Source organism: Poecilia reticulata, linkage group LG11, assembly GCF_000633615.1.
Source record: "Poecilia reticulata strain Guanapo linkage group LG11, Guppy_female_1.0+MT, whole genome shotgun sequence".
Classification (NCBI taxonomy): domain Eukaryota; kingdom Metazoa; phylum Chordata; class Actinopteri; order Cyprinodontiformes; family Poeciliidae; genus Poecilia; species Poecilia reticulata.
The window spans coordinates 26,299,152-26,312,583 of record NC_024341.1 but is presented as its reverse complement, the minus strand read 5'-3'; the positions used below and the strand labels follow the sequence as shown (position 1 = coordinate 26,312,583).

At 43.0% G+C, this 13,432-nt stretch overlaps 1 protein-coding gene across 4 annotated transcripts in view; it reads left to right on the top strand.

The window, feature by feature from the left end:
• Positions 1–4,499: 4,499 nt before the first annotated feature.
• cica (capicua transcriptional repressor a) overlaps positions 4,500–13,432 on the top strand; it is a 42,303-nt gene continuing 33,370 nt past the window's right edge. For 3 of the 4 annotated variants that reach the window (XM_008422841.2, XM_008422840.2, XM_008422839.2), the window contains exons 1-2: positions 4,500–4,695; positions 9,719–13,241. In XM_008422841.2, the coding sequence (XP_008421063.1) occupies positions 9,912–13,241 (3,330 nt within the window). In that variant the 5' untranslated portion in view covers positions 4,500–4,695; positions 9,719–9,911. Of the gene's footprint in view, positions 4,696–9,406; positions 9,478–9,718; positions 13,242–13,432 lie in introns of those variants that run through there. The other variant, XM_017307567.1, reaches the window with a different exon arrangement.

Genomic DNA, 13,432 nt, shown 5'->3' with positions numbered 1-13,432 from the left:
TGTGTGTGTGTGTGTGTGTGTGTGTGTGTGTGTGTGTGTGTGTGTGTGTGTGTGTGTGAGGGAGAGAATTAAAGCTTGCAGCTTCATGATTCATTCTCAGGAAGTGAAGTGTTAATACCGGTCGGATTTACAGAGCTCATTCACAAACGGCTCGGTATAAAACCCTAAAATTATACTAAAGTGACATATTTTTTACTCAAATAAAAGTAAAAGTAAAAAGTAGCCGTCCAAGAAATTACTTAAGAGTACAAAACATATTACTTATTTGGTAATAAGTAATATCTGATTTAATTATTAATCATTTTATGACTAAACTATAAGGTTAATTGACATTTTGGGTATTTTAAAAATGAAAATTACAATAATTTTTATAAGTAACAAAAAATAACAAAATCAGGCTAAATAATTTGTTTTCCAAATCAGTTACTTTCAGTAAAAAATCTCAATAAACTTTAACAGAAACTGCAGGTGTGTGTCTGTTTTTGGTAAAAAAAAAAACAAAATGTTTGTTTCTCATTCAGTCGGCAGAGAATCCAGACATTTTACTGAAGTGAGAGAATAGATACTTCATAATGAAATTACTCAAGTAAAAGTAGTAAAAATACTTTTAAAAGTTCTTCCAAGTAAATGTAATTGAGTAAATGTAACTAGTTACTACCCAACTGTGACTGTTGATTCATTCAACGATGCAGTTATGAATGATCAGTCAGACTCTGTGTGTGTGTGTGTGTGTGTGTGTGCGTGCGTGCGTGCGTGTGTGTGTGTGTGTGTGTGTGTGTGTGTGTGTGTTTTACAGATTTAACATTTATCTTATTAGTTCAGTGGGTGATTGCCGGACTAACATGTCTGCTTGCTCTGTATGCAGGAAAGGCTGCGTGTGCTCAGATACACGCTTATGTAACACTCAGGCGTGTTATAATTACAGTGTGTGTGTGTGTGTGTGTGAGTGTGTGTGTGTGTGTGTGTGTGTGTGCGTGTGTGTGTGTGTGTGTGTGTGTGAGTGTGTGTGTGTGTGTGTGTGTGCAGACTGCAATGCTGCAACCAGCCAGCTCTGTTTCATCGCTGAGCAAACTCACCATCTGTGAGCTAAACAAAACAACGCGCAGGGTGTGTTTCATCTGTTTGTGTTGTATTTTTAATAGTTCATCGGTGTCCAAAGTGTGGCGCGCGTGCCATTTGTGGCCCTCTGAATAATTTTAGGGTGGTCCTTGATTGCCAGTTCAAGCAAAAATGACTTGTTGATGCAGATTCACATCTTAAAATCAGTGTTGGTGAGATTTTTACTCATGCCAGGTTGGAAAACGTACAGATGATTAATATCTTAAAATGGAAACGTGCAACAAAAAACAGCTGTTTGCAAATTGATCCAAACCCTGGTCTTCATTGTTGTTGTTTTTTTCCTTAACATCCTGGTTGTTTCTGTTTCTATTTTTATGTTTATTGAAAACACCTTTTTTATTTATCAGTAATGGGGACCAAAAACATCCAGGCCATTTAATAAACCTGGAAAATTAAACTCTCTTTCTTTTTAAAAAGACACAGAAAAAGATTAAATAATTTAGGTTAAAGTTTGCTGGGGGTTTGTTTTGTTTTGTTTTTTACATGGCGAAACTGCAAAATCTTTTTTTGTTTTAGATCTACAAAGAACTACAGAAATCTGACTGCTTTGCTTATTTCATTAAAATATTGCGTTTCTTTGTTTATTTAGCAAGTAAAAGTAAAATATAAAATAGTTCTTGCAATCATAATCAAAAGTTTAGGGGAGTTTCAAATATTAATTAGAATTTATCAAAAATAAATAAATCAAAATTCTTATTATGACAAGAAATTCCTCACGGTAAATGATAAAGATACAGTAAACGTCCACCATTACAGGCAGGAGTACAAATGTCTGGAGGATCCGCAATGTTGATGTGCAACTTTTTCAGAAACCAAAGACGCCAATTTATGGCAAGCTGTTGTAACATATAATCAAACTTCACTCCTATGAGTTTATTTCATTTATTTATTTATTTAGTTGTATAAGTTTTTAAAACCTAGCAAAACAAGTAACCAGGCAGACAAGAGAAAACATGTCAGTGATGCACGATATATCGGCACTAACATCGGTATTGGTCACTTTTTTAACATATCGGTTTCAGTCCGATAAAAAAAACAACCAGGTCGATTCCAACAACCAATATTTGCTTCATCTTGTTGGTATTTGTTCCTGTTTGGGTTTTTTTCCAAAGGTGTCAAAAAAGAAGATAAATATATATATAATAATCTGTAAATATTGGTTATTAGCCATAACAGCAATATTAATATCGGATATCGACCCACATTTTTTATATATCGGTGCATTTCTAAAACTGAAACTGTTGACTTAAACATTAAATACACCGTTCTCAACAGGTGAGGGCGCACTTTTTCCGTCTATAATCAGACATTTAAGCGACTTGAAACCATTCCTCCCTCCCTGGCACCTCCAGACCCGGGCTGCTCGGTTCGCGGGGCAGCCACCCCCCCAGCCCCCCATATAGCTCCGCCCCTGACTTTGCTACAGAACCTGCAAATAATTTAGATTATATACACAAAATCATTACAAACTGACTGTCATTACAGGACAAGAAAATTTACCAAGCCTTAATAATTATAGGAGTATAATGACAATTTCAAATAATCAGACATACAGCATCAGAATAATTACCAACTCCTTCCTAATGTACACCATACAATATACTTACATAATCTGAATTACATAACAAATGAGTGAGTAATCACTTGTTTTTAGAAAACTGTAATGACTGTCATTGCAGTCTCTAAAGCGAGCGCTGCCGAGTCGCAGCTTTTCCATTATAGCTTTACACACCAACCTTTAAGTGTAGTTTGGAGAAACTACTAAACTACTAGAGTTTTAATCCAAAATGGTTCCCAGATCAAAAACTATCGTATATAGAGTTAATTTCTGCTTTTCTAACTTCCTTTAACAGCTCGCTGTGCTGAGACGCTAATGCTATCTACAAGTGAACATGGACATCAGTTAGATATTTGTAGCTTTCTTGGAAAGGAGTTGAAATGCAATAACATCAAACTCCATGTTTAAAAAACAGTTGGATTTTTTTATTCATCCTGACATGTTAGCATTTTTGCTCATAACAGATTTTCGCCTGCAATGAGCACAGCTAGCTGCAAAGTTAGCTGCATTAGCCCTAAAGAAGTAATCATTAGTTCCATTAACGTTACCATACTGTATCAACATAGTAAGATTATGCTAAACTGCTAAATCTAACACAGTCCAGTTTGGTAAAACTGCTAGACATACTCACTACAACTGTTTTTATCCAAAATGGTTCCTAAGTGGCAAATGAAACAGATACAATTGCATAACTTTTGAAAATTCTGTTTTTCTAAATTTCTAGTTATTAGTAGATGCTAATGCTAACACTAGGTGAATTTAAACATCAGTTTGATTTCTGCTGTTCTATTTATACATTCTGGGAAATTTAAGTCATCCTGGCATTAGTATTGTTTTTAATAAAGTCTCGCCAGTGGTGGCACTGCTAGCTAAAAAGTTAGGTACCCTAAAGCACTAATCATAAACATTAGTTCAGCTAACGTGCAACACCAACAAATAAAAAAAATCTTATCTTATCTTATCTTATTTTATCTTATCTTATGTAACTAGTTACTACAAAGCTCAAAGTTGATGTATGATATAATTTGAATTGTGGACGTCAACTTATGAGCCTTAATATAATATGATAACTGGACTTGCCATACTACTCTCCGCTGTTTGGTTAAGCTGATGGCAACAAGCTTAATGACCTCACCACACCGCACGCTCATTGGCCTGCAGACCCGAATCCTCCTAACCAATCATACGCCACTCCGGTGACGTACGGTGTCCGGCGGCAGCTCTGATTGGCCATGGGGCGGGACGATGGGATTCCGTCCTGCTTAGGACTTGCGCTGATTGGCTGCAAGGAGGGGATAAGGAGAGACTCAGCAGGAGAATTTGGGAGTTGGTGTTTTTTGTGGATCTTAGTGAAACTACACTCCACCTGTGGATCACAGTGGATCACTTGTAGACCACCTACTATACAACACTGGGAGTTTATAAAACTTACATAAGCTGATGTAAAACCGCAATCTAAATGAATGACATCTTGATCGGTTTAAGAAATAATAGTTTGATGAACGTTTGGGGATTCTGGTTGATTCATGTTGGCAACACTTGTCAAAATGTATATACAGAAATAAAGAGGCGATTTCGTAAAGAGAAAAAGAGCCTCTTTTCCTGCTCTGCGTTCCTGATTAGAATCGCAGCTCTCCTATTGGTACGCAGCCTCGATCTTCCAACAGCTGTTCTGTTTTCCCACACTCTTATTGGTTGAGACGTCCCGTCCGTCAAATTTACTTCGACACGAAGCCCCGCCCTTTCTCCCTTTTAGCGCTGTTTTATTGGCCACTGTACTCCTTCTCGCTGCGCCATTGGCCGGCCGGGCTGGTTGTCAAATCTCCGGGTCTTCATTCACCATTTTGCGACTGTAGTGTAGAATGTCCAGGGCAGGAGTTACTGCTCCTTTTAAGTTGCTCTGCCGGAGAAAGATGAGCGGCCGCTGACGGGCAGCAGCGGACCACCGTGCCCTACTTTACCCGGCGGAGGAGCATCCTGTGAGGGGGGGATTCAGAGGGGAATCTGTATTATCTCCGGTGAGTACAAGCTTGCCTACAAATCTTCTCCTGCAGCACTGCAGAGGGGCTTGTTGTGCCTTTTTTCCCCACACCGTAACGTTCGTGTTTACTGTGGTTATAGACAGAGTTAACCGGGGGCCGGGAGGAAAAAAAAAAAGGGGAGCGGTGCGGCTGGACGTCAAAAACTTTCCCGGAGAAATAAAAACAACGCCATTAAAAGTGAATGTGGACTTCCCAGAAATAATTTCCACCCCTTCATCCTTAGTGACACATTTTCTTCCTGTTTTGGGTGCTTTAAGGCGGCTGTCACTATTGATTTCTCTCTGTTTGTGGGCCTTCCTCCAGCTTATTGACACTTTCTCCCTCTCTGTACAGCACAAACTCACCCTGACAGCTTTAAAGCCATCGACTTTTTCCGCTTTTCTTCACTTTGTTGTATTATTGAACACCCCCGTGGCCGTTTAGGTAACTCGACAGGCCACGGTGAGGTCAGAATCCCCCCTTAACCCGGTTTTTTTCCCGGTTCCTCCGAGCAGAGGACCTCTTAGCGGCCTGATTACGGAGCGCCGTAGCTGCGGCCTGGTCGCTGCACGCCTCGGCCTGCGGCTCTCATGGAGTAAAACTGGTAGTAACTGCGGTACTACGAGGTTGACACGGTACTACCAGCTTGAAGCAGAGGTGACGACATCCCTGCTTGTTGTTTGCATTCTCTGGGCCTTGTCGAGATGAAGTTAGCAGCTGTTATCTCTGGATTATGATGATGCATTTGTTTACACGCCCCGGCCTGCTGTGAACAGCTCAGTAGCAGCCCAGTTTTAAACTTAAAAGAAGTGTAAAGCAGTTAAAGAAATGTAAAATATTCACATCGTGAGTGGAATGGATTTAAAAGTTAGAAAGTTTCAAATATATACGCATAATAAAACCCAAACTAGAGCTGATTTGTGGTTTTCCACCCTATCTGAAAGTTTAATTTGGAAATTTACTGCTTTATATTATTCTTTTAGCCACAAATCTCTGACCTATGAATCAGAGGCGCTTAAATAGTTTCTAGAGAGATGAACAAAGGTTGTGTCTACCAGCAACACACAGCTTCTGAACCACCAACAAGTATAATGGACACAATTTGTTCCCATTATCTAAATTTCCTAAATTAACCCATAACATTTCATTTAAAAGCTGCTTTGCACTGAAGAAAGTGGAGAACAGTAGAAATGTCAATATTTCTACTGTTTCCATGTCAGGAATGCTAAAATGACACAATACATGGTTCATATAGTTTATAGTTTGGATGACGGGAACAGTTTTCTCTGGCTCATAAGCCCCTCCACCACCTGTTGCTGCTCACTGCCTGTCAGTTTTTCCTCACTTAAACCAACAGAAAATATCTCAACTTTGAAAAGGTATTAAGGAACTTTTGGTGCTTTTACGTCAAAATAATGCAATCCTGCAAACTGGTTTCAAATGAAAAATAAAAAATTTATCTTCTCTAGTTTTGTAGACATTCTTATGGTTTAATTTTTTTAAAAATGTGCTGCTTTTTCCATCCAGAAGAATGTTTTTGTTTGTTAAGCTGCGCGACTGGCCTGTGAATCATACAAGCTTAAATACACACCTAAACTTGTACTAGCGTTGTGTTTACAAACACAACGAACGACTGAGGAAGGAATCAGTTTGTTACGTCAGTCATAAAGACGCATTTTGATCTCTTTTTCTACAGTTCAATATAGTTGATTTCCAAAACAGAAAGTTATCCTGGACAAAATGGAGAACAAAACAAACATCGGAACTAAATAAATATTTATATTTTTCCAGATTTTGCCTATTTTTTATTTTCGTTTCTTGCCTGGACACTCCTCAACCCAGACCATGACAGCATATAATCCAGCCTGAGAAGGATGTTTACATGCATATCCTTTCTTTATGCGTAGCTGCTAAATCTGAACTTTTAGGTCAAAACAGAGACTTTGCAGGTTTAAAAGGTTCCTTTTATTCATTTTGTAGCTTTTTTGTTGTCAAATCTTAGCAAAATGCTTTTAAAAGCTGCTACAACCACAAATTACTCAGTACCAACAATGTAATTCGACTTCTTCCACTAAATACTCATAAGCACTGTGTGCACTGTGTGTGTATGTCAGACAGCCCAATAAAATCAAATTATTCCCATAAACAGAATAAAAACATGCATTATCTGCAGCATTGCTCATTAAAACAGCTCACACTCAATTAAAGAAAATATACATACAATAGAAAAACTTAATGATATTCCAGACGGTTACATTATTCAAGTAAAAATGTTAATGTAGTATTTTTACTTTCACTAGAGTACATTTTTTGGTCGTTTATTTGTACTTTTACTTAAAGCTGTGTTATGTAACCTTTATAAAAAACTATTTTTCAATATTTCCTGGCAGTTTCACTATGTCCTGACTGTATGTTAAGACAGTTAATCGGTGCTAAGTAGAAACAACCAATCAGAGCTACGAGGCGGGTCTTAGCGCTGTCAATCACCATCTCCTTGCGCTCTGGTATGCTACATCTAGCATAGCCTGTTATGAATGTTAAGGCTAGTTAGCATGGCCACCAATGACAGCAGATAAACGGTAAGTTGTTTCTTTGCCATTGGCACATTTAACAGCCAGTACAGGAGCTGATTGACAGCGCTAAGACCCTCCTCCAGGCTCTGATTGGTTGTTTTTGTTGGAGTGTTGCATTAGATCTATCTTTTCACAGATTATTTGACTGGAAATGGTGACAGTTTTAACAAATATGTAAACATATTCTTAACAAAAGTTACCTACTGCTGCATTAAGTACAGATTTGAGTACTTTCACTACCCTAAATAATTCACCCAGCTTGTCATGTCAGCTCATGAAAATCCTCGAAATTAAAACCAATTGGACTTGTTAGCTCTCGCTCCCCCACTGCATAATTTCATCCCGGTACAGCTGGTTGCATCAGCGCACCTTTAAGCTGTTATCATTCAGCTCATGGCTCTGACACCAGCTGTTGTACTCCAAGCACTACTGAGTAAACACATGCGGCATAACTCCATCGTGACCAAGTAAGGCCAGCTGCCAAATTATTTTATGACGGCCGCTTTCCCCTAAATAGGGATTTACATAGAGTGCGGTGATGACGATGAGCTCACTGTCCACTATCACTGCCTGTGTGATGCAGCAGACATTAAAAGGCCGTGAGTTGAACTCTAGCTTCCGACGACAAAACAGGCTGTGAAAAGGGAGCAGAGATGAGAACGAGGTAGGAGAGACATTTCAGTTAACAGACAGCTGACAAGCTGGCACGCATGTTGGTGGTTGATAGACGTCAAGACAGAAGATTTTGACAGCCGAAAATCGCAGCAGGAGTTTGGGATAGATGACGGGGCTTAAAGGGCTGCTTTATTCCCTCGCTTTGAGTACATGTTGTTAACATATTTCCAGCTCCGTGGAGACTGAAACGCACACAGTAGCCTTGACCTGAATCCTGCAAACAAACAATCCTGCAAGGCGTCAGAATCAATGCAGCGCTGCCATTTAGGATTGTTTTAGTAGCCGATTAATCAATTGTGCTGATAAAGACGAAAAAAGCATTTTTTAAATCTTAAATGCAAATTGAATATTTTTTCTAAAACTTCTACTTCATTTGCTTAAGTACTGTGTTATTTCAGGAAAAGTCACTATGCTCTAGTTAACAATTAATCCCAACATTAGCTTTAAAAATGGCACATTTTACAGATTGTTTTGCTTTAACCACTTAAGATGTTTTTTTATCCAGTAATGGAAATGCAATTCAATTAATTTGTTTTTATCTTAAATGCAAAAGGTATATATTTTTGAACTGTTTTTGGGTTTATTACTGCTCTGAATATGTTGGGTTTTTTTTTTAGTAAATGCCTTTTTTGACTCTGTATTTTCTAGTTAATGATTAATCAATTACAAAATTGGCCTAAAAACGACACACTCTACAGATTTTTCATTGAACCATTTGCATCTTTTTATCCAATAACAGAAATGCATTAAAAGATGAAAACAAACAAATAACTCAGTTAATTTGATATTGCCTAAAATGCAATAACATCGTTCCTCTAGTCAATCTGAAACGTATGAAACTGAAACCACCCAGAACACTTGAGGAGTTTTGGGTAGAACATGTTTACAGACAAAGACGTTTATATCTTAAATGCAAAACATTTTTGTAAAGTTCAGGGGCTTATTGAAATTGTGGGGATTTTTTAGGAAATGCTTTTTTGAGTCTGTATACTCCAGTTCACGATTAATCTGTTTAATCAATTCTCATTAATCTTCTCTCTTTCTGAAGCTGTGAATGAGAGATTCTCTGAATGACTCCCGCGTGACTTTACAATTATTCTGCTTTTCTGGATGATTGCGGCTCAGAAAGAAAATGGAGACGAGGGGCAGAAATCGATATTGGAGGGACGAGGGAGTATAATAGTAGCAAAGAGAGAGGGAGGAATAAAGTAACGGGAAGTTAGGTAATGGTCTTCCACAGGAAATGGAGTTCGTAGGGGCGGATTGACTCCGCTTTGAAATACACAGATAAAGGTCGCCTCGGAGAGAGAGAGAGAAAGGGAGGGTTTCAGTATGTGAGCGCAGGAGGAATTCCCCCGCCTCTACTGCCCCAGCCAAGAAATAGTGTGTGAGTAAGGAGTGCATGCAGAGAGGCTTGTCTGGGCAGAACTCACTATTTCCATGCTGCGTTGTAAGACTGCATTGTGTTTACCCTACAATATGGTCTCCTGTTTTCTCTGTGTACTTGCAGTGGATGCAGGCTTTGTGTAATGTGAGTAGGACCTGTTATGTAATGAGTTAAAGTGTAATGAATATGCAGAGCACACCATTCGGCTGGAAATTTGCATCTTAAAATGACTGGTTACGGGTTATATCCAGCTTTTATCACGGTGCCACTTTTCAGAAACCTCTCGCTTTAACTCATCTTTCCGTATTGTGTGCAGTGTTTAGGCTTGTGTAAATGCCAGATGAGTAACCCACGCTTTCTGTTTTTTTCTTTTTCTTTCTCGCAGAGTCCTTGACAAGTAAGGTGGGCAAGTGCCAGGGTCGCACAACCAAAGGCAAGACAGAATGAGAAAGACAGGCCCCGATAGAGGAGAGAAGTAGACGGAACAAAACCGCAAACGGGAACGCCAAGGAGATACTCTGGGATAAATAAATAAAAAGATTTGTTTGGAGAAAAGGCCAGCGAGATAAAAAATAAAGATGAAGCCGATAAAGAAACAAGGTCGGCGCTCCCCTCAATCCACCCGGACCAAAGGCGGGAAGCGCCGCGGAGTCAGGGAGACCTCCGATGGCGGAGAGAAGAGAGATTCAGATGAGAACAGAGATGAAAGCGGATCCCCTCAAAACCGAACCCTCTCCTCGTCTTTCTCCTCCAGTTCCCACTCAGACTCCTCTCAGGCTGGCCTAGTGACAACGCGAGACGCTTCGGATGGGGAGGGAATGTCCGAGACTTCGGTTTTGATGGATTCAGGGAAACTGCTGACGTCCTCTGATGAAAGGTCCGGGAGGTCGGCGCTAAGCGGCAGCAGTAGCCACTGTGACAGTGGCGGCAGCAGCTGCAGCAACAGCAGCACGCCAAGTGCCAACAACAGTCCGAATCCCGCCTCCAGCCGGAAAACCGCCACTTTCAAGGCGCGTGTTCCCAAGAAGAAGTACACTTCTGAGCACTGCTCATCAGCTACTGCCAGCAACCATAGCGACCCTCCATCCTCTACACCCCCTCCGCCAAGCGGTGGGGTCTTCAACCGGGGGTCAATGGGTTCAGGAGTTGAAGCCAATGTCTCTTATTCTGACAGAAACAGTCAGAGTGGGAATCTGATGGACAACTTTCACAGTGGAGCAACTGGCAGGGAGAATTCCCAAGAATCCCCAGGACCTCCCACATTGTCTCTTGTAATGGAAAGGCCCGGAAGAAATGAAGAGCGAGTTTCCCCCAGCCCCCTGCCCCGATGTTCTTCAACAGACACTGCCAGTGAACACTCTGCTGACCTGGAAGTGGTCGGTGACATGCCGGCCATCGCACATTCTATGTCTCATTCTGCGCCCAGCCTACCTGACACCCTGTCAGACACCCTGGCTAAAGGACTGAAAAACCAGCGCGTCCTCGCTCGCCAGCTCAGGAGGCACAAATCTGAGGAAGTAGGGGGTGAATTGAGAGGCAAAGGGAGGAGTTCAGAATTTGTGTTCCGGGCTGGAGTGGTGCGTAAGGTCAGTGGCGAATTCGGTTGTTTGGAGGTGCAACTGAACGGCGAAAAGACGATGTGCAGTTATCCTTACCGACATGAGAGCCCTCCAGGGGCGGTAGAAATTATTTTGGATGCACCTCCACCTGGTGTCCATACAATACCCATTGGCACCCGTGTCTGTGTACCATTTGGTGATGAAGTTGGCAACGAGAGCCAGTTGCAGTGGTACAGAGAAGGCGTGGTGACTGAGGTGGACACACACCCTGCTGTGGCCAACCGTTACCGTGTCCTGCTGTCTGAGGGAAGGCCTAATTCTCTGGATGTAGAAGATAGCAGAGGTGCTACCCATGCCATATGGGTCTCCCGGCAAACTCTCCGTCTTCTGGTGCCACCGTGGGATCTAGATTTGCCATCCTGCGGTGGCCACGGAGGAGAAGAGGGCGTCAGAGAAAAGGATAAACATGAAGAAAGGGAAGATATAGATGTGGAACAGGAGGTGTGTACCATCAGCCAAGGAATGAACCCTGGCATGGGTTTGATGTTTGGGAGGGAAATATCGTACCCGGGTATTATCACTGTCTCCTCGCCAGTTACTCGAGAATGGGAAATTGAGAAAGACCGGGAAAGGGAGAGAGAGCGTTTGAGGAAACAGGAGAGAGACAGAGAAAGGGAGAATAATGCAAAGCAGCAGCAACACCACCCATATATGCCACTTACCCCAGAAGAAGACATGGAGGTGTCCCACTTCAACATGATCCCACTGGGGGCAATCATATCTGGGACCAAATCAAGACCAGTTCACCACCAGATTGTCTCAAAGCCCCCGTCTGGCTACCTCAATTCCCACCTGCCTGTTGTGCGGGGCATTGGGATTCCTCCCACACACCTGGCCCTCAATCCCCACCCTAATCCATCGAATGTCCTCTTAGGCCTTGACTCAACAAATGCCGCAGCTGGTGCTGTCATTACTGCCCCCCAGCTACCTCCTCTGCCTCCGATCTCCTCCTCTGCATCCTCTAGAGCAGAGAAGGCTTCTGGAGGAGGATCATCCGGTGGCGGAGGAGGACCAGTGTCGGGTTCGAACTCTTCCTCTGCAAACCGTTCCCGCACTCCTCTCACAGCAGCCCAACAAAAGTACAAGAAGGGAGATGTGGTGTGCACACCAACGGGCATCCGGAAGAAGTTCAACGGGAAGCAGTGGAGGAGGTTGTGTTCTCGGGAGGGCTGTTCCAAAGAGTCCCAGCGTAGAGGATACTGCTCCAGACACCTTTCAATGAGGACCAAGGAGATGGAGGCCAGCGGAGGCGGCCGGGAGCGCAGTGGAGCCAGCAGCACCGGGACTCTAACGCCGTCTGACCTCCGACTGGGCAGTGGGAGAGCCAGCTCGGAGTTTGACTGGGATGAGATATCAATGGAAAGCAGTGAAGCCAGCAGCCGTGGAGGAGACTCCCGTCCCCGCTTGGTGCTGCCATCCCTGCTTCCCCAGGACTTGTCTCGTTTTGACTTTGATGAGTGCGAGGCAGCAACCATGCTGGTTTCTCTGGGGGGTTCCCGCTCTGTCACGCCTTCATTCTCTCCCATTTCCAATCAGTCTCCGTTCTCACCAACCCCATCACCCTCCCCATCGCCTCTCTTCAGCTTCCGCCCTGCCACTTTTAGTCCAATCACTGCCCCGCCTTCACTTAATCCACGCCGCCCTCGGCAGCTCAGTGGCACCAAGATGGGTACGCCGGGCTCTGAACGAGAGCGCCACCTGTCAGGAATTGTACCCTCCATACAGACCAACCTCACCTTTACAGTCCCTATGAGCCCCAACAAGAGGAGGCCTGAGACCCACCCGCCCCCTCCTCTACATTTAGTCCAGGACTACCAAAATAAATCGGACCAGCAGCAGCTGATGGGTGCAGGGGTCAGTATGGCTGGAGACCCAGCTGCTTTCAGAGTCCTCTCCCCACACAGTCAGCCCACAACACCTTCCTCACTTCCCTTTTCACGCCCTCGCAGCGCCACCAGCAGGCCATCGTCCTCCGCTGCCTCTACGCCTCCACCCATGCTCGTGTCTCCAACACCTCCTTCCCCATTGCCCCAGGAACCCTCCCCACGCCGCATAGTACCCCTTCGCGACTCCCCAGTCATTGTCCGCAACCCAGACGTCCCCTTGGCAAAGTTCTCAGATGGTCCATTGGTAAAAAGAGAAAGAAACCAGCTGAGGGAGAAGAACCAGCCGCAGCACTCCGCTCCCCCAGGCCTGCAGGCCCCGGTCCCCATCAACGGGGCCACTACCAATCCGGCGGTCCTCCTGAGGAACCCTGCGTCCACCCTGGTCCTGGTCACCTCCAGTTCTGTAAGAATACCTTTAGCGTCAAAGGCGTTTTTTATGCAGATGTTTTAATATTTATGATGGGATTTGATGTTAGGTTGTCCTTTGAAATATTTTCATCTTTACAGATTTCACATTTCTGCTTTTTTAGCAGCAATTGAATGCTTCAGAATTTTTTTAGTCTACTTCCTGTTGTCAGATTACGATGGAGTATT